General features: G+C 34.3%; 1 protein-coding gene across 1 annotated transcript; it reads right to left on the bottom strand.

The window, feature by feature from the left end:
• Positions 1–2,863: 2,863 nt before the first annotated feature.
• LOC148601278 (uncharacterized) lies at positions 2,864–19,679 on the bottom strand. Its single transcript, XM_088556231.1, has 3 exons — positions 18,985–19,679; positions 16,942–17,127; positions 2,864–5,531 (listed from the first exon to the last, which is right to left on the bottom strand). The coding sequence occupies exons 1-3, from the start codon at positions 19,310–19,312 to the stop codon at positions 5,275–5,277; spliced, it is 771 nt and encodes a 256-aa protein (XP_088412357.1). The 5' UTR covers positions 19,313–19,679; the 3' UTR covers positions 2,864–5,274.
• Positions 19,680–20,596: the final 917 nt, after the last annotated feature.

Here is a 20,596-nt window from a genome sequence, read left to right as displayed (position 1 = left end):
CATCCACACGTTGCGCGATAACTTAAATTAGCTTATACGGATTCAAATGAAATTTTAGCACAATATTAATATTAACGGAAGAAAGCTCCCTTTCGATTTTGAAGAATTTTTTATTTGTCGTTCCAGAGTTACGGAACTTTATTCACTTAAAAATTTATATTATTGTCAAATCTGATGTAATAACTCAGATGTACTGATACTATTCTTGAAATTTTGCATACAGTTGTATAGACATGCTAGATTATGGTTGTATAATAGTATACCACTGTCCGTCCGTCCGTCCATTGGTCCTTCCGTCCATCACTCAAATTGGCTGTTACGGATTCAAATGAAATTTTAGCACAATATTAATATTCACGGAAGAACGCTCCTTTTCGATTTTTATGAATACTGACAATTATCAGAGTGGTACCCTAGAAACTTATTATTCTGACCACAAGGCAATATGGACTTCCTTACAGTAGAAGTAGAAGGAATTGTACTATTAACTGTAGGTCTTACCTCATAATAATATTATTACATAATGAATTATTTGTCCAGTTTTCAATTCTGTAATTTATTATAGTTTTATCTAGTTCAAAAACAAAGAATCCCTTTTAAATGCTGTTGTATACTTTCATCATGTCAAACAGTTGTAAGATCATTTATACTTTTTGAATAACTAAAGAAAAAACTTTGCTCACTATATATACAAAATTATATTTTTTGGTAATCAGAAATCAGGTTATTGTTTTCTAAAATTTATACCATCAGCTATTCTTACGGACGGGCGTATCTTGCGCTCTTAGCGCAGCTGTTTATTTTGTTTTGTTACATATGGTGCCACCTTATTGCTCAAAGTAGCTCCGGCACACTCTTACAACGTTAGCGTTAGAGGTTGGAATTCTGTTGGGTTGGCATAAAGTCAGAAAATAGCTTGCCAGACAACCATTCCTGGAGTACACAAAGACCCATTTATCCCAAGAAAGGTTTAATATATGACAAGAGGAACCCATACACTGCACACATGCAACACTTTTTAACTCTCATAAGTCGAAATTTTAATTTTAGCATACTCACCATGTCGTTTTTTTAATATCACTTCGTACTTTATCAGCCCTCCTGTTTTTTATCCAAATTTTATTTCATATCTTGCTTTTAAACAGCTTGCCTTTTGACACAAATTGCTTTTTTGTAGTATTTTGCATTAATTAATACGGAATTTTGAATTAATTACACATTAGTTTTGTTGATGTAAATTTAATCCATCAAGTCTGGCAATGAGACCATTTGCATACTGTTTTGTTGAAAATCACGTTTTTCTTTTATTTTTATTCACTTCAAACGTTTAGTAATAATACAAATCAATATCCCTATCATTTACATGATAACTTTATTGTAAAGTTCATTCTAATCATTATAACTTATTTGGGGGAAAAGTTGATGAGTTTTAAAAGTACTCTTGAACGTAGTATAGAAATCATACCATTCTGAAGAAAATGAAACAAGTTTCCTTAGATATCTATTACCAACATGTTAAAGGAATAGAAAAACGATCCGTTTTTCGTTCATAAGCTATTTTTATTTTTATTTTTTTTCAATCTGTTAAACTCGATGCACTATGCAGAGGTGGATCCGGGGGTGGGGATGCAGAGGGAACCCGACTGGCACCCCTCCTTTTCAAAGTGTCTGGATCCGCCCCTGCTATGTGTTGTCCTTTATACGACTTTTACATCATTAAATCACCGTTCTTTTCATTTTTTTTTCGTTTAACAGCCTGAAAAGCGTATTTACCTTTAAATGTTACAAATGTACCCAACATGCCTGCTGACCCGTGCAGGTCCGGGTGTCAAAAGAATAGGCCTGCAGCAGCGCTAAGCTTGTCGTAAAGGCGACTAAATAGTGCTAACAGAGCAACTGAGTTCTGTGCCCCAGGTGGTGGAATGGGGTACCCCTGGCCTGTTACATGCTGGGGTTGTGAGACTATAATAGGAAAACCTGACCGCAAACCATAGTGGTGCACCGAGTTGGGAAAGATGCCACGTTTCTCGCACGTTAAAGAACCCTACTGTGGTATTCTTCCGGGGTAGGAACCATAGGACTCCGCCACAGGAGGCTAAATTGCCCGACTCTACCCACCTGTCCCTATTTCAAGTGGCAATCAAAAATTTCTCGACCTCCATTATCCTTGTGTCCCATCCCATTTTTCATTTCATCATCATTACATGTTCATTTTATCATCCACTTCATGTTCATCGCCTGAATATAGCTGAAATATTGCTGCTCGGGCGTTAAACCCCAACAAACAAACAAACCAACATGCCTGCTGTAAATATTGATTTGTTCTTTGAATGATTGACCTCAATCGAATTGTAAACTTAGCAATTAAGTATCACTCCACACAAGAATCATGCACAATGTGATTCATCGGTTGAAATCCTACATATTTTTATTTTTGATATTTTGTTTGAAAAGCCAAAGTAAACAGATTAACATTATTGTTTCCTATAATCCGTGTTCTTAGGTGATAAAAATTATATAGAATGCACTGTAGATTTCAAAATTAAGAGAGATAACTCTGTAAATGACATTCAAATACAATAGAATCTATTGGATTTTCAATGTTTATTATCTCCTAAGAACAGGCAGATATGATAAGTAATTACACATCTCACAATATAGACCCATAAAACAATTTAATTACAAAAATAAAAATATGTAGCCCTTTTTGGGGGTGAATCACATTTTTCAGATTTTGCATGATTCTTACGAAGACATCTACTTGAAAAAGAAAAAAACACCAACTCAATCTTTATTCTATAATCACAATGCATTATATTAAATATATAACGATATTTGTTAATAGACAATAAAACAAAATATAAGATTTTATTTTCCGTAAGCAAACAAAGCGAGGAAAATAATTTTGATCAGATAGTCGTAGATAAAAGTTTCGAATACAGGACTTTAACCTTGTTTGCACAATCAAGCTGATTCGAAATGTTACAGGTCAAAACAGACATTAAGTTAGATTTTATGCTTTAATCAAGATCCAAATCATTGTATAATTAATCAATGAGGGTTGTTCAAGGACGCAAAGCAGACCAAAAAATGACGGGATTGAAATAATGACGGTCTTCACATATAGCCTTAATGCGATTTTTTCTGTAACTTTTAACATATGTACGCTTTCAATAACATTGAATTTTATTTTAGTCCTTTTTCTATTCTTCCGATTTTACATGAAACAGTCATTCACTTATCTGGCAAACTATCATATCTGCAGTAACTTTGCTAACTAAATCATAATTTCAAGTCTCTGCAGTATGAAAAATTACCATTAACCATCAAACTTGAACAAAACAATTGCATTAAAGCACATGACTGCACCGTGAATTCTTTCCTCGGAAACTTGGTTATTTTTCGGCATTAATAGTTCCGAAACTTGCGGTTTATAATTTCTTTTTTTTAAAATGAAAAGTGGAAAACAATTAAAGACAGAATAAAGATTCCTTCAATTACCAAAAAAAAATGGTATAACGCAAAATTGTTCAAATCAAGATCTTAAAAATGTTTTAGTAAACAGATGGACGGGCGGGCATCTTTACACTAAAGTATGATTAAACGATGTAAAGTGAAGCATGTCTAACACGACACCTCATAATTTCAATATAAATCCGGGTGTACCAAAACCAAGGCTTTTCTGACACTATATGTTGATCAATTCAAATACTTTAGTAGGTGTTTCAATATATCTGTCCCTTTTTTAGCTCAACTGGTCGATGGCCAGGTGACCTATTGCCATCACTTGGCGTTCGTCGTCGTCGTTAATAATTTTTTAAAACGCTTCTCCTCTGAAACTACTGCAGTACTTTAAATCAAACTTGCTACGAATAATCCTCAGGGTATTATGCATAGAACTGATTGGGGATTTTTTATCTGTCGAAAAACATGGCCGCTGTTAGTAATAGTAAAACAAAAACAAAACAAAAGTTTTTCGCATATATCTAAAAAAAATTGACGGTTTCCCCCCGCTATTTTATATTATTTCTTTCAAAAATCTTCTCCTCTGACATGGTTGCTATTGATTATTCGTGTTTGTATTTCGTTGATACACGTATTTGTCAGAGGATAATAAAGTATCTTGTCTTGTTCATACCAAATAAAACTGAACTTGGTATGAATGTTCCTTATGGTATTCTGCATCGAACTTGTGTGGGGATTTTTGATCCGTCGAAAAATGATGGCCGCTGTTACTAAAAATAGAACATAGGGGTCATATTATCCTCCCAAGTCAGGGTTTCGAGTCCACCCTAGTTCCCTCAAACCCCTGACATCACTCATTCATATATAGCGGGTATCGTCCAGCCAATTCCGATTGGTTGCTTCTCCGGATGCGAAGCACCAATGAAAATCGATTTAACTTAAAATGTCTGTGGAAAGGTAAATAATAATACGAGGTAATGGACGATCCGATATAGCAAATGAAAGTTGTATGATGTCACAAATGATGTAATATGAGCAAAAATGATAACTGTAAATTCTATTTAGAGTCTTTACTGAAAAAAAAATGACGATATGTGTAGCAATTTTTGTTAGTTATATCGGAGAGTTTCTGTTACGACTGATTTGATTGGATTTTGGATCCGGGTTAAATTTAAGTAACTCACTAGACGGCGCTGGACGATACTCGTTATATATGAATGAGTGATGTCAGGGGTTTGAGGGAGCGAGGGTGGACTCAAAACCCTGACTTGGGAGGATGGGGTCATATATAATCTTCAAAACCTTTAGGTTTAGCCAAATTCTGACCTAGGTAAAAGTGTTCAGCATGATGAGATCTGTGGTTAAATTTTCGTGTAAATTTGTCCAGTCATGTTGGAGTTGTTGCCTTTTTTTTTTCGGTGTTTTTTTTTTTTTTTAATTTTAATTGTTATTTTCTTCAAATAATCTAATCCTTTGACACTACTAGACATTAATATGATTGTTTCTTACGCTTGGGCGTTAGAAACTTTTATCCAAGAAAAAAATATGTCTGCTTTTACAAAAATAGAATGTCGCTTGTGAAACCAGGTGAGCGACTCAGGCTCTTTAGAGCCTCTAGTCAATTTTTCTGTATTTTCTGTATTTTATAATAGATGGGCAGTCTTGTGCTTTTAGTGAATGACTTATAAGAGCTTAGTACTTGGTATTGTGTCTATTACGCGTTAACGTGACAGTAAATTCTGTCATTTTATTTTATCAACCACTGTTTCCAAACTATGTCGGATTAGACATGTTGCCATGTACTGACAATTACAGCGGAATTTCACAAACAAACATGATACTATTGTTTGTAAAAGCATCATGCCATTTACTAAAAAAAAATTTCTGAATGATAAGTGCCGTCTCTCCATCGCGAAGTTCCGGTTGATAGAGAATTGGATGTTCTCGATTCCACACAAAAAATTTCATTCGAAGTCCGTTATCGAACCACCAGCTGTCATCGCTTTCATCCCTTGTGCCTTGGATATAGATGTCGCCATTTGGTAACTCTGGATCGGGAACAGTTACTGAAAGTAAATCAATTGATTTATTTATAAACATACCAGTATAATACCAAACGAAAACATCCCAAATTCAGTGGCGAATCCTGGAGTCGGAATCCACCCATTCGAATGTTTTGCTAATTTTGCACAGAATTTTGGGCAAAAATGAGTAAATAATAGCAAAGACCCCTTTTTGGAACCCTTCTTGAACCCACTTGCCTAGAATCTCTGGATCCGCCCCTGCCATTTTACAATATAACCTACATATATGACTTCTTTATAGGTTACACATGCCATCATGAAAAAAAATTCTAGATTTTTCAAAATTAGGGGCTGGCGGGGGAATTTTTTTTCGAATATTTTTTATCAATTTAAGTGAAAATGCTGTCAAATTGAAAGAAATTGACCTAATTTGGGTGAAAAAATCAAAATACAATTTTTCGGGAGGGTGAAAAAAATGGGTCAGGAGAGGATGAGAATCTAAGATTTTTTTTTATTTTTGGCCTAAACACGAGGATTTACCACGCACATCGCAAAGAGTTGAGTTGGCTTCTCGTTCAGTCCTTTGTACTCTTACGAGAGAATTTGTATGCACAAAAAATGTATTTTGTAGGTTCCTTTTTGTAATGAAGTGAAATCGGATTATTTCAATTACTGACTGTAATTTTACTAAATAAATAATTACTATCAAAAGGTATACGGGTTTAATAGAATCATTCCAAGTGTATTTCTTTCTCTTTAAGCTTTGCTAATAAAGCAAACAAAAGACATGCGTCAATGTCAAAAGCGCAGGGATTAATTCTAATGTAAACTGCCACCTAAAAAAATAGCAATTCCGGTTTTACTTAAAAACTTTGATTTATGATTCGAGAGATCAACACGTGCTCCAACCCAATTTCTACAACATTGCAAAAAGCTTTCCATATAAAAGACATATAATACAAATGTTCGATTACCGACAGTCTAGTGAGGATTTAATCCGTATTAAAATCACTTCAAACCAAAATTAAAGTTACAATAAATATTGTTCAGTGCATACTTAGTAACCATATTAAATCAGATTCTAAAAGATTCCATCATAATGATACCAACCATCGGAAACTGCTTTCGTAACAATAATAAAATAAGCTAAGTATTGGGAACAAGGTTGGTGCTGAAAAAAGGCCTTATAAGAACAGCTAAATAACTCCTAGCAGAATCGCAAAAACGACAGATTAACTATAGTACAGTCCATTTTTAACATTTCAAAAAACAGCCTAACCCTGAAACGTCAGGAAATGAAAGATAACAAAAAGGAAGGTTTATGCAGTTTGCAAAACTTATATTAATAAATACTGGCATCCAAAACATTTTGGGTTATTACAAAGTGTAAATGTGTGATACGGCGCACAGCGTTATTTTACAACAGGTTTGCCATACCTATTTCCAGGACTACTATAATAATAAAACAATCTCAAGTTTCAAGTTCTTTCTTCGTGAATTTGAATTTGTACTATCTGATTAATTTTGGAATCAAATGTATAAAGGAAAAGCTCAAAAATTTTGTGAAATGTGACTTTAATACATGCTTAAAAATAATTTTAGCAAGCCTCGAAATATAGAAGAAAGCAGTGCGTTCAAAAGTTTGGTCAGATCGGCAAGTAATAACCTGGCGCCCGTCTTTTTTAATATTTCCTCAGTTTCAAAAGCTCTGGATCCGCCCATAGAAGGAATCAATGACTGACGTCTGGTGAAAACAAAGATCGTCCCTACCCAAAGGTACGTCTTATCAGCACGGTTCCCAGAAGGTTCATGTAAAATTTGCCAAAAAAAAGCTCTGATAAAACACAACTCAACAGAATGTTTCTGACGCCTCTAACAACGTTATATATATATATATATATATATATATCTATAGAGTAGAGTTCTTCCTCCCATGCATGCAACTCCTATTTTTGGGTTTCGGTGCCTGAAGCTATTTTTTTTTCGATCGCCCACAGGAATTAACAATAGAAAATTTCTTTTATCAGGGGCGGATCCAAGACTGCAGATTGAGGGAAATTGTGAGGGTATAGATCGAATTTGTGAAAACATTCCGATGTTGGGGGCGTACGCCGGGTTCGTCCCTATGAGTCCACGCCTGCTTATTCAACAGATATTTTAAAATTACTTTACGGCATAACTCCGTCGGTGGTTAACCCTCTTCTACAATTTTAGCATAAGTCATGAAATATTGAAATATGTCTATAGGTATGCTGAAAGTTGCAAACATATCATATTTCAAGCAAACAAATAAATACTTTTTATAGCGTGTATACGTACGTACAATCGTTTTGAACTAGTTTGTCAATAAATGTACTTTAATTTCTGTCTATCATTTAGGACTTGTAAGGCTTTAAGGATCGGTGTGCATTCGGAAGTTTTAGGTTTTTTTTCGACGAGATGTACTGTTTAAATTCATTTGGGATCCCTTTACCGTTATATTGGTAAGCGTTCTCTTGTGCATTTTTTTTTGCATGTCACTCTATGCGAGGAAGATAAAAAAAATATTGGTGGGTTTGGTGACTTTGTGGATAAATAATAATGGGCAAACACAATCATGTAATAGCCTAGAACCCTCACCCATTTGACAATGTCTGGATCGGAAACCTACCTTTTATGATTTCTTTTCTTATAAATTTTGAATAATAATTTAATTTCCGTTGCAAAAGGGATGGAACGTGTATGCAATCAAAAGATGTGAATAGTTTGCGTCCTAGCGTCATTGAAAAAAGGACTCTTTCGCTGTAATTTTAGTTTTATAGCTTGCCGACTTTAAACGCACGTGGTATTCCTAAGGAGATATGCACATAATACAAAAATAATGACCATGGTTGCTTGTTGTGCTCTATAATGAACCAACTATGAAAAGACCAGAGCCCGAGTAGACGAAATAACCCCAATTTCGAGTATCTAGTTATTAAAAATTAATTGTATGTTCTTTTTCATTAACAAGTATTGTATCATTACGTTTTGTAATGACGAGGAAGTACAGAAATGTAAAAGCATGTTATTAAGGACATGCAATGCACGACTGAAAAATCTTAGTTACACATGCGGTATATATACAGTATATAGTTCGCATATAAGTTGCTGGACGACTATATTCTAGGAAATTGGAAAGCTTAATTACCTTCATTTCAAACAGCGTTCTGACTAAGCGTTTTTTGGTTTTTTTTTCACTGCACTTTTACTTTCATCTGCTATTAAAAAGAGTTGCCCCTTTAAGCGCATAATACGCCCGTTGCTCTTTTAACTTGTCCTTATGCTTTTAATGAATTTGTATGATCAACTAGAAATGTGAGCCCTGTCAAATACCCCCCCAAAAAAAAAAAAATAAATAAATAAATAAATAAATAAAAAATGCACAAAAAATTTGGCAATATCAAGGCCACCTCAAGTTTAACAAGGTATTTTGTCATGATTTTTTCACCCATACATTTCTGTCTTATTAAAAACACGCTTTTCTGACAAGGTTACCAAATAACTTTTATATTTACTAGTCGATCATCATAACAAATGGTCCGTTTTCAACGCTTTTTCAACGAATAAAATTTCCTTCGCCGTTAAACTTCATAACACAGATACGTAAAGTTTGACATTTACATAAAGTGGAAGGGATTTGAGCTTATTTCAGTAGATATGAACAATTCACCAAAGTTTCATAAAAGTTAGTGAAAGTGTTTTTGAGTAATTGTGCGAAAATCCCTCTTTTTTTAAGTATAAAAATTGTGCGAAAATCCTTCTTTTTTAAGTATAAAAATTCATAACACGGAAACGATAAATCTGAAATTTATAAAAATCGAAAAGGAGCTTACGTCAATAGATATAAACACTTCACCAAAGTTTCATAAAAGTAGGTGAAAGCGTTTTTGAGTTATTGTCCGAAAACTTGAAAATCTCCCTTTTTTAAGTAAAACAATTCATAACACGGAAACGATAAAAATCGAAAGGAAGCTTACGTCAATAGATATGAACAATTCACCAAAGTTTCATAAAAAGTTGGTGAAAGTGTTTTTGAGTTATTGTCCGAAGTGTGGTCGACGGACGGACAACGGTATACCATAATACGTCTTAGACGGGCGTATGAAAACCTAGTTGGCACAATCTGTATAAATCGCTACAACATTGTGTTGATGACTTTCTTGAAATAGGAATTTCAGTTTGAATGCATGAAGTTTTCAACAGGTCGGAACCTTAATAGCGTTTTCACTATGCTCACCTTATGTTTACGAGAAAAAAATTCACATCTCCAACTTGGCTAAGCTAGCTATTCATTTATGCGTTAATCTCAATTTCATACAATAAAAAAACACGTTTCAAGGGCAGTATCATATGTATGAGTAAACGTGGCCGTAGCGCAAGCTAAAATAAAACCAGACAGAAGGGTTATGGGGCTGAGATCTTGAGCTTATTAACATATTAACATATTTACTGTATTTAGATATATGTTCAAACAGACACAATCTTCACACTTAAAATACAAAAATCCAAAATCATATCATTCCCGAGTGTCGGTAACTCGGAATTACTACGATCAACTGATTTTGTCTTAAAAAACTGAATAGGCTTGAAAGAAAACGTTAATAACATCGATTTTTTGAATGAGTTGCATGTAAATCTGTGAAATGTGTTTTTAACGCTAAAGCTAATGTATTTACATGCACTGTCGGTGTTTCTGAAGAAAAAAAAGAAGAAAACTTTTATCATTCCAAGTATGAAAACAAATATGGAAATTTTCATGATATTAAGCATTATTCGCTTGAACTATTTCTTTATTCAATGACATGATTATTTGAAGTGAATTGTTTTCCCTTGCGTCTGATTGGATAAGTAGGCCATCGACCGGAAGTAAATTTTAGGACTGTAGATTTTTTGTTTGTTTGATTGTTGGAGTTTAACGCCCGAGCAGCAATATTTCAGCTATATTCAGACGATGAACATGAAATTTATGATAAAATGAACATGAAATGATGATGAAATGAAAAAGGGATGGGACACAAGGATAATGGGGTCGACAAATTTTGATTGCCACTGGAAATAGGGAGAGATGGGTAGGGTGGGCAATTTAGCCTCCTGTGGCGGAGCCCTATGGCTCCTACTCCGGGAGAATACCACAGTAGGGTTCTTTAACATGCAAGGAACGTGGCATCTTTCCCAACACGGTGCACCACTATGGTTTTCGGTCAGGTTTTCCGTATTATAGCCTGACAACCCCAGCATGTAACACGCCAGGGGCACCCCATTCCACCACCTGGGGCACACATCCCAGTTGCTCTGTGGGCAGAGCGCCCTAGCTCTCGGCTAGGGTTCTGAGCACTATTTAGTCGCCTTTTACGACAAGCTTAGCGCTGCTGCAGGCCTATTCTTTTAACACCCGGACCTGCACGGGGCTAGGACTGTAGAAGTTCCTATAGATAGACTAAATGCAGCTAAAAACAAGAAATTTTGCATGAACAAAACCAGAGTAGGGCAACATCGCGAAGATCTCGACAACATTTAAAGGTTACAACTGTAGCATTATTAATCTGCAGCTTAAAGTTCCATTGTGTAATTCTTTGACATTTCCCGTTTTTAATCAACCAGAGTTATTATATAAATATATTTTTTTATAGAAACAATGAGTTTTTCATAAAATTTTTAACTTTTATCTAATAAATCTCATACAAAAAACCACCTACGATACGTTGGTCGATTAGGCTGATAAAATATTACTGAAAAGGCTATTTGGAAGATTCTAGGATTACATTATGATGTACATAATGATTATAATTAACCTGTCCACATTGTGTGGAAATGGCAGAGTTCCTATCCGACTTTCCGAAGGTTAAGCGCTATAAAACCTGGTTTAACCAACCTGCCTTTACCAAGTCAGGACCATAACGATTGCTTCCAACTTTCTGATTTTTGCTTTTGGTATTGGCATATACGGGCTCTCATATTTGACTATACGATTTTACTAGAGTTTATTTGTTCGTTAATTTTGTTTTTACTAAGTATGTGATATACTCCAGTTCGTAACACACTCTTTACTAATATGCTGTGTTACCATCTTATCCAGCGGAACATCAAAATAAAACTAACTCTTAAAATTACATGATGAATTGACAAATGAATATACAAAAGATAAATTGCATGCAACTCACATCGTGAAAAAAAAACACATCACCTAACTTTGCAATAAAGGTTACATGCGACTAGAAATAGAAATTGAAACTGAAATAGCAAGCAAAGTGCGTTTGAATTGGAAAACATTTGTAAAGTCGACAAAATAGTTTTCAACTAGTTATACATTTAAATCCATTTTCAGATTATAATTATAATGCTCCTAACTTTATTCTTGAACTATATCAAAGGATTTTTTGTGTAAAATACACGCAACGTGTTTTTCAAATCATCCCGTAGTGGTCGTAAACAATTTTCAAGCAAATTATAGCCGACGCAGTAAAATTTTGTTCTTTCTACTTTTCATTCGGGAAATAACACATGGCACGCAATTTCGATACACTTTTTTCGAACGCCATTATGTTATCAGTATTTGGTCAATCGGAAAACAGAATTTCGATCATGTGACTTGCGTTTCCACAGAAGAGCGTCTTTAAGATCAAAGGGTAAAAAGTGAAAATAAACCGACCGCATCGAAACAAAAAAAAACAAACCTAACGGCTTGGAATACGGTATGTACATACAACATTGTCAGCCTTATCAAACGGAATAATTCGGTCATTTCCCCGACACTTTTTTTTTTGTGTAACAAAAAAATCTGAAGAGTTCCGAATGGTTCATTGTTTCCCCTAATTTTCCAACTTTATTTTCCACAATGGCTGTAAATTGAAAGAAAACGAAATGGCTTAGACGATAGTCGATTGTTTGCTTTTTGATCATTGAACTCAGTTTGAACCGCTGTCACATCTGATCCCGTTGCCATTTTTATTCACCGCAACGGCAAAACAAACGATTTACATTCTATGTGGGATATAAAAATATTGTGGGTAGAACTAATGTATGATAAGGCCAATTCTGACAAATTCTTTTTTCCTTAACCTTTATTTAATGCTTAATAAAACTGTGAAATTTGGTCCAACATTAACCTTTTTGATAAAAAGACATTTTTAAGAAACAACGTGCGAAAAAAAAAAAAACCTAAGGAAACACCCTTGCCATATACAGATCGAAATGGACTTGACTTTGGCGTTTAATCGTGAAAAATTTCTTAAATTTATAAGATATATTCTTTTTAAAATACTACATGTAAGTGTAAATATAGAACATACATGTACCAAGTTTTAACAAATCTAAACTATGGTGTTCATTTAAGATTTTACGGGATGGAAAAAATTGTGTATAAAACATTTTCTAACTTTGTCTCGAAAATCAATGCAAGATTTACAGGGTACAAAGTATGTACACATTACATTAAAACCAACCGAAAGATGTCGATTCTAGAGTGTGTTGTAAAGACAGATGATATGACGGTGTCGTCCGTATCTCCCCTTCCGAGGAGAATAATTAAGACCCTCAACTCGAGAAGTAAGGGAACTGTAATATACTAAGCAACTAATTCATAGTGCATTTTCTTCTTTTTCTACTTAGATATCGATAGGTTTGGCCTTTTTTTTTTAAATCCGATATGTTCTGAAAGATCCCTACAGCTTAAACAAATACAATGTAGCTATTTGTTGTTATTTTGTTCTCACTCTTCTGGCGATGACAATCACGGTGATGAAATTTATGCAAAAATGTTTCAAACAAAGAAATCAATCTTACTTTCAAAACAACCAAGTTCAGTACTTCAGTACACAACCCTGTATGTGCAGAGTGATTGATAGGAAACTCTTTTAGAAAACAAACCCTCTATGAAAGGATCATTTTTCATACAGCCATTTTATTGTGTTGCTTGTTGTTCATTCGGCTCTAAAGTTCTAATTTAATCAGTCAGACGAAAGACACAAGGGTTTCCAGGTAAACAGGTCGACTTGATTGTGATCACAAACAAATCCAGAGAACTCATTTTTTTCGAAATCCTATTAAACGCGGTTAGTTTTCAATTTACTAACGGTAGATTATGATGATGGTATTAACTAGACCTCTGCCACTATTATATAGGGGAAACACATTTGCGCACAATTTTACGATTTAAGGTTGCACATATATGATGTTTGCGCAAAAAAATTGAATACGGTTGCGCGCACTCATATTTTGGATTCTATACTACGTTTGCGCACAGTGTGAAATATTAAGATTGTCAAATATTAGAAAAGGAAAGGATAAGAAGAAATGTAACTTGTACCACAAAATAATGAAATGGACACAATAATAAATCATAATCGAAAATCACTACCTGATATAGGGCTAGCTATGTATTCACATAATATATTTTCATAATTTATTCATTTATTTCACAATACATTTCAAATTTGTAAAAACGCAAAATGTTTCAAAACTGACAAAATGTTACACGATATATCTGACAGTGCTACTGAAAACAGCAAGCAAGTTTATAATTGGGCGATTTACAGGTTTTAAATGCTATCTTCCTTACGTAGTCACCTCTTTCTAATATCCCGTTGTTGAATTGTTCTTGGATTTCACGCATTTTCATCACTTTTTCCTTTTCAGATGGTAACTCACTCTGAGATGCCCGAATTTCAAGTACTTGTTCGTCTGTATACATTTAAGGTTGGTCCATAAAGTCAAAAATATTTGGATGACTATGATAAAACATACTAAATTAGTTCTCAATTGTTTGTATAAACTTTCACAGCCATTTGTAGTGCGTTTGGTGTTCAAATCAGGATCTGCCCAAATAGTGCAAGGAAATTTGGCAGTTTCGTCAACATACATATTTAGAACATAATCTACGGACTCCACAGCTTTTTCATCTCCTGGAGCCACTTGTAAAATGTCAAAGCACTCTGTAACAGCGGCTGATCCCAAGTAGCTCAAGCCAAAATCCGAATCTCGGTCTTTATACTCAGTGCTTAATCCAAGGGCTTGCATTTTGCGGTACTAAGCCTGTGCAAGATGAAACTGACGTGCTTTAATAGAAACGTTTGGCCAAACTTCACGAGCAGCATCATGGATGGCCATTTCAAAATCAAATGTAAATACGTAATGACAAGTCCGATTTCAGAACATGAACCAATGAGCTACTTGTTTTATACAATGAATAAAACTCAGTATCATACGAACGTATTATGAAAGCAAAATTTATGTCAGTGTGCGCAACCGTAGAACATTTTCTGAACATAGACTGTGAGCAACCGTTGAACAATTTCTCAGGTTAATTTGGCGCAAGCGTGCAATCTTTTTTTTTGACAAGTGTCCGCAAACGTGATTCACCCATTGAATATAACATGTTTCATAAGAAGAGGGAACGGTTTATGCGAATATAAACGAAAACTATTAAAAAGTACACATTCAACAATAAGAACAAGACAGCAGATTACAGGAATAAAAGGACAATGAGTTTTTGTTTAAGTGCAATTAAAGGACGTATCTACTACTGAACATATATATGAACTGAAAAAAAAATGAAAGTATAAAGCAAACGATAATGAAATATGGAAATCGTTCTCCTGCATGTGAAGCGGAATGTTCACTTTTCTTAAGCAGGAAGTGGGAATAGAGTGTGTGATGAAATGCCTTGTGGGCACTTTTAATAATATAAATTAATGTTACTTCCGTTTTCTCGGTGTGCATACTGGATATCTTAATTGTTGTAGTAAGGCACAAGGATCCAAGGAAAGGAGTGCCGTCGAACGTCTTCGTAAAGTTTGGGATTTTAAAATAAAATGAATTCTTGTTCAAATTATTCCCCTCCTCCACTTACCAAATGTTATTGCACCGCTTTGCTCGGCCTTTAATTTGATTTACGAGTAGACCTGTAATTAAATTATAGGTCTCTGATTTACGCCACCCCTATCAGGAAATCTTAGATCCGACTCTGATAATGACCATCGTTGATGTTATGCAAAATTGATATATTAAAAAAGTGGAAAGAAAATCTGTTTTAAAAGACAAAATAAGTACACAAACAAACTCAGGCACAGTATTCGTATTTGAGATTCAACCCTTAAGTACAGTGTACGCATCCGACCTAAAAAAACAAAAAACAAAAAAAAAACAACACCAAAAGTTATTCACAGCAGAAAATGCAAGATGCGTTATTTGCTAACATTTTCCTTCTCCTAAAACCACGATAATGATTTTTTGCGATTCAAGGAACGATCAATGTTAATTCCCCGTGATCAGGCTCAGAAAGAAAGGGTCAAAATATATTTACTTAGTTCACAGTGGAGTATTTTTAAGTCGCTAATATTGTTAGCGACTTCTTGCGCTCGTAATTTCAGTACTTCATATTCGCATATGACTTGCATAGTTATATATTACTACACGTTATGCTGCAGATATGTGCCGTGTTTACCACCATAGCGTCATAGTTCTAGCTTCATACGAGAAAAAAATGTACCTCCTAAATATCATACACGTGTGTTTCTTGCTTGTATGAGAACGGGAAGTTTACGCGAAATGATCCGTTAGCATTGAACATTACCCACATAACGCTTCAGGCAAAAGGGCTCATTACAAGACTATAAAAGTCATATACTTTAGCAGGGCCCCGATATCTATAAATATTCATAGCCAGTTGTTTAAAATAGGCATTATCGTATCTGTAATAGAGGACGAATTCAACATAATGGTAATCAGTGCGAATTAAACGTTGACCTTAGAAGCACTGCGAGCCTGATTACAGTCTGACAGGAAGTAATACCAAGGTAATAAAAAACAAGGATCTTTTTAGTTTCATATCTTTAACAGCATTGAATGTTTAAAGCCCGCGACTTTTAAGGTTTTGTTAAATGCATATGAGGCAGGTGTAACCTGTAAGAGGACGAAGTTGAATATATTGATATTTTAAAAACTTTTCATGCCTTTTATAGTTAAACATCAACTAGGATTTATACTTCTTCATAATTTAACAAAATTTTAGGATGTGCTATCATACGAAACTAAAAATATCCATGCCTATTATTACCCAACTTCGTCCTCTATGGAGAAAATAAATCTTTGTTGTAAAACTGTAAAAGGCATTATTTCCTGAGTTTCTGTGGTCAAAACAATCAGTGCCTGTGATGACTGGTTCAGAATACGCACAAATTAGTATGAAACAACAAAAAGTAGGAAGTGCATGAATACAGCCAAACTTGTCGTTAGTGACCTTCCAAGGGAGAGCAAACTTTTGGTCACATTAGATAGGTGGACATAAGAAACAGGGTATTTTTTTTTTATAAAAGGCACTTATGGCTACATATGGATATTTTAGTTAAAGTCTTTTAAGACAAGTTTTTTTCTGACTGCTGATGGTCGCTATAAGACAGGTTTGACTGTACAAGTAATGCGTTTATAATATTACATAGAAGTTTCTCCATTTCTATGTGTTTCTTCATCCGGTCAAGCTTCGCCAGGTAACCGCCTTCGTTTTTGCAATATTCATTAGCTGCTTCACAGTCTGATTGGATTTGGAAGTATTTGTAGCAGAAACAAATGTGTTCTACGTATGTGTAAGTTGGTGGGCAAACTCTTCCGTGAATTTTACAGTCTGAAATGACACAAATAAAAAATCATTTATCAGTGTTTAACAAGTGTGCATATTCATTACCAACCGAGGGTGAATCGTTCACTTTTTGGGGAAAATAAAGTGTGAACACTTCCTATTCCTGAGAAACCTTTGACATTCGGGTAAATTGGCTTGTAGCTAGGCTTTTCATTGCCACCATACAACATGTTACTAAATGCTCAAAGGATGGGACACATTTTGCCTTTGGAATGTTGATAATGTGTTTTTTGTTTTGTTTTTTTTTGTTTGTTTTTTGTATTTTTTGTTGTTTCGTTTATGTTTTGCTTCTTTAAATGATCTAACAAGGTAGAAAAATGAAAATAAAAATACGGAGCCAAATATACAAGCGATTAACTATATATCAAATTCGTAACTTTATCCTTTATGATCTGTTTTATTCGTGCGAAACATCGTCAACATGCATATATATAAAGACTGGCCTAGTGGTCTTGGGCGCTGGACTCTGTGCAGGTAGATGTCACAGCGGTACGAGTTCGAGTCCCGCGGAGGGAACGACCGTAAAAAATTTTGCTTCGCACACTTGACAGTTCTAACATCGTTGGGAATATTTCAGACCCTTCTATGCTTACATTATCTTCCCTATATCAGTTTGTTCCGATGGAGCAGTGTAGCGAATAGAGTTGTGACATTCTGAGACGTTTATATAAAAGAGCAATTATAAGGCCCTTTCCCTAACATGAAATACATACATATTTTGACAAGAATCAAATTATTGCAGATAAAGAAACAACATACACACACTGAATGCTTTCACCAAATCTTGAAGATAATTGCATCACATACATGTAATACCACCAGGACGCCAAGACCGATTTAACATTTTTTTTTGGGGGGAGGGGGATGAACAAGGTAAGATTACTATATTTTTTTCTACGCGAGCGGAGGAAAAGATTGTCGTCAAATTTATTGGCATTTATAGATCTGATATAGGGAAAATGTCATTTTCAGGCAAAAATATAGGGATTATAGGGGATTGCAAAATATATAGGAATTTATAGGAAACCTGGCAAATATAGAGCCGTTGGAAGGCCTGCACTTGGAGCAAAATAGCTTCAAAATTATGCCGTCATCCACTACAAAAATATTCTAAATACGATTGTGGCATCTAATATACAATAAAATGATTATTGCATTAATATTAGAGGATATTACATTTGTATCACTCGTAGAATACAATTATATTGACTCGCAATATAATGTGACAGAATAGTTATCCCATATACGATTAATTTTAGTTAAATTCGGAACTTTTAATTAGAGCCTTGACGATAACCTTTTTATTGAATAAAATAAACTTTGAGATTTACAGATTTATTACACATGCCGAAGAAAATGAATATCATATAATAATAATACCTAGGTAAGTATATAATAGTCTTTTTTACCACTGCAATGTTGGTTGTTTGAAAATAGAGATAAATAATTTCTACATGCATTATAAATTTATTTTTCACCGATCCACAAAAAATTCAAATCATAACTATATATGGGAATAGCGTCGCCCTCATTCAGGTAGGGGAGGTCATAAATAGTCGGAATATGCGGGCACTATTTTATAGTAAGAACGGAGGAAACTTTTAAACCCAGAGCTAGCTAAAGAAGAATCGGTTTTATGGGAAAGTGCGGAATTACTAAACCGAAAAAAACACTCGGTGCATATCAAAATTCTCAAAGAGAATTTGAATAAAAGAAATATTCATAATAAGATCATAGATGTAAAAATGTAGCAAAAACTGAAGAAGAAGAAGAAGAAGAAGAAGAAGAAGAAGAAGAAGAAGAAGAAGAAGGAAAGGAGAAGACGAATAATACATGACATACCTCTAAGTACGTGAAAATATCTCCATCCATTTTCAGCAATAGCTTTACTCGTATCGATGAAATCGTTGTGGAAAACTTTACAAACTTTTGTCAAAACATTGTAAAAATATGACATACAGTACGGGTCAGTCAAGCAAGTATTGGCGCAATACAGTGGAGTTGTATTAGTCATAATTTGATCAGCTGTTTCATTTAGTATTAAGTTATCGTACTGTGGCATCACTTTCGCGTCAACTGTCGACAGACTGCCCGCGGAACTTATTGCCCTTTCAAATAATGATAAAACAAATACCACATCAATAACACAGCTTATAATCATCACTTTCATCTCACTTTTTCCGACGTTATTTCTATAACTGCTACGCAATTTTACGTTGTGTCGTTTTGAAGCGTTTACGTTATTTTTTTCGCAGTTTTGTATAGTACAGCTGATATGATGGTATAAATAGCAATTTAGTTTTTAATCAATTGCTTTTAATTAAAAAAAAATATCTCCCTAGTTCGGCCTGAACATTCTGTGTTGTGAAACATGAAATGTTGAAGCTTTTAATTGGTTTACCGTGTAACCAGAAAGGCGTGAAAAACACTAACTACAATATGCCAATCGAGTAATGCATTTGTATTCATTAGATAATTGTTATAAACTTGGATACATCGTTTGAATTTAAAAAGCAATATATGGAACACTTTGCCTACTAAAAATGAAAATCCGTGTCATTGATCGCACAATACTGTGTCTAGCATAAATATTACTTCTCCGATTAGCATATTCTTTTATCTTGTAATCAAAATAAATTTTCCAATTAGTTACTTTCATGTAAACTTCTCTTCAACTGCATTTATTGAAAAGGACATGGTTGTCAGGATAGAAAAAAAAGAAGGAAATATGGGGTTTATAGTTCATTAGAAGTGATTGTCTCACACCATCTAGCACTTTTCCAGGTTATATTTGTTTTATATTCATTTTCTGAGAAAATAATTACGTCTCAGTAGATGTTAAATTGGTTCTATTGAAAGACTATTGTTAAATGCCACATTTCCTATAGTTGACTGAATCTTTTGTAAGTAAAAAGAAAGAAAATAACAATCCATCTGCTACTTAATTGAACGTTAATGGATGCAGCTAGATACACCCACAGAAGTCGAACCATAAACAGATGATGCACATTAAATCTTGAAAGCGTGTTGTTGATATTGGTTGAAAAGTTTGATACATGAAAAGATTTGTCCAGAATGAAAGCGATCGATCAACTTGCAAATAAGAGTTATAAAAGGTTACATGGAAAGACAAGCAGACGGATAGACAACGCAAACAATTCACAATATCATGGCAATTATTGGAAGCTTTTTTAAAAAGAATTATAATCTGAAGGGAAATCGTCCCATTTGTATATGAATAAAGTTCCATGATTCAAAAAAAAATCAGAAATATACATGTAGAAACATAATAATGGAGATTACAGCATAAGTTATAAACAAATCACCTAAGTTTCATTTAAACTGCTCGAAGCATTTTCAAGTTATTGTGCAAGTATGCGAAAAAAAAGGAATTCTTATGAATAAAGAGCAATCACTGGAAAACACTTTCGAAAACGAAAAACTCCCCAATTTT

Source organism: Perna viridis, chromosome 12 (assembly GCF_037379345.1).
Source record: "Perna viridis isolate PV_CMFRI_1.1 ecotype Kerala chromosome 12, ASM3737934v1, whole genome shotgun sequence".
Taxonomy (NCBI): Eukaryota; Metazoa; Mollusca; class Bivalvia; order Mytilida; family Mytilidae; genus Perna; species Perna viridis.
Note: the sequence above shows the minus strand (reverse complement) of the source record. Positions and strands in the feature narration are given on the sequence as shown.

Excerpts from the sequence above, each read along its gene's own strand:
- LOC148601278 (XM_088556231.1), bottom strand. The coding sequence starts at position 19,312 with ATGAAAGTGATGATTATAAGCTGTGTTATTGATGTGGTATTTGTTTTA. Across the intron at positions 17,128-18,984 it reads ATATTTTCACGTACTTAGAG|ACTGTAAAATTCACGGAAGA; the intron begins GTATGTCATGTA and ends GTGTCATTTCAG. Across the intron at positions 5,532-16,941 it reads AGAAATGGAGAAACTTCTAT|TAACTGTTCCCGATCCAGAG; the intron begins GTAATATTATAA and ends ATTTACTTTCAG.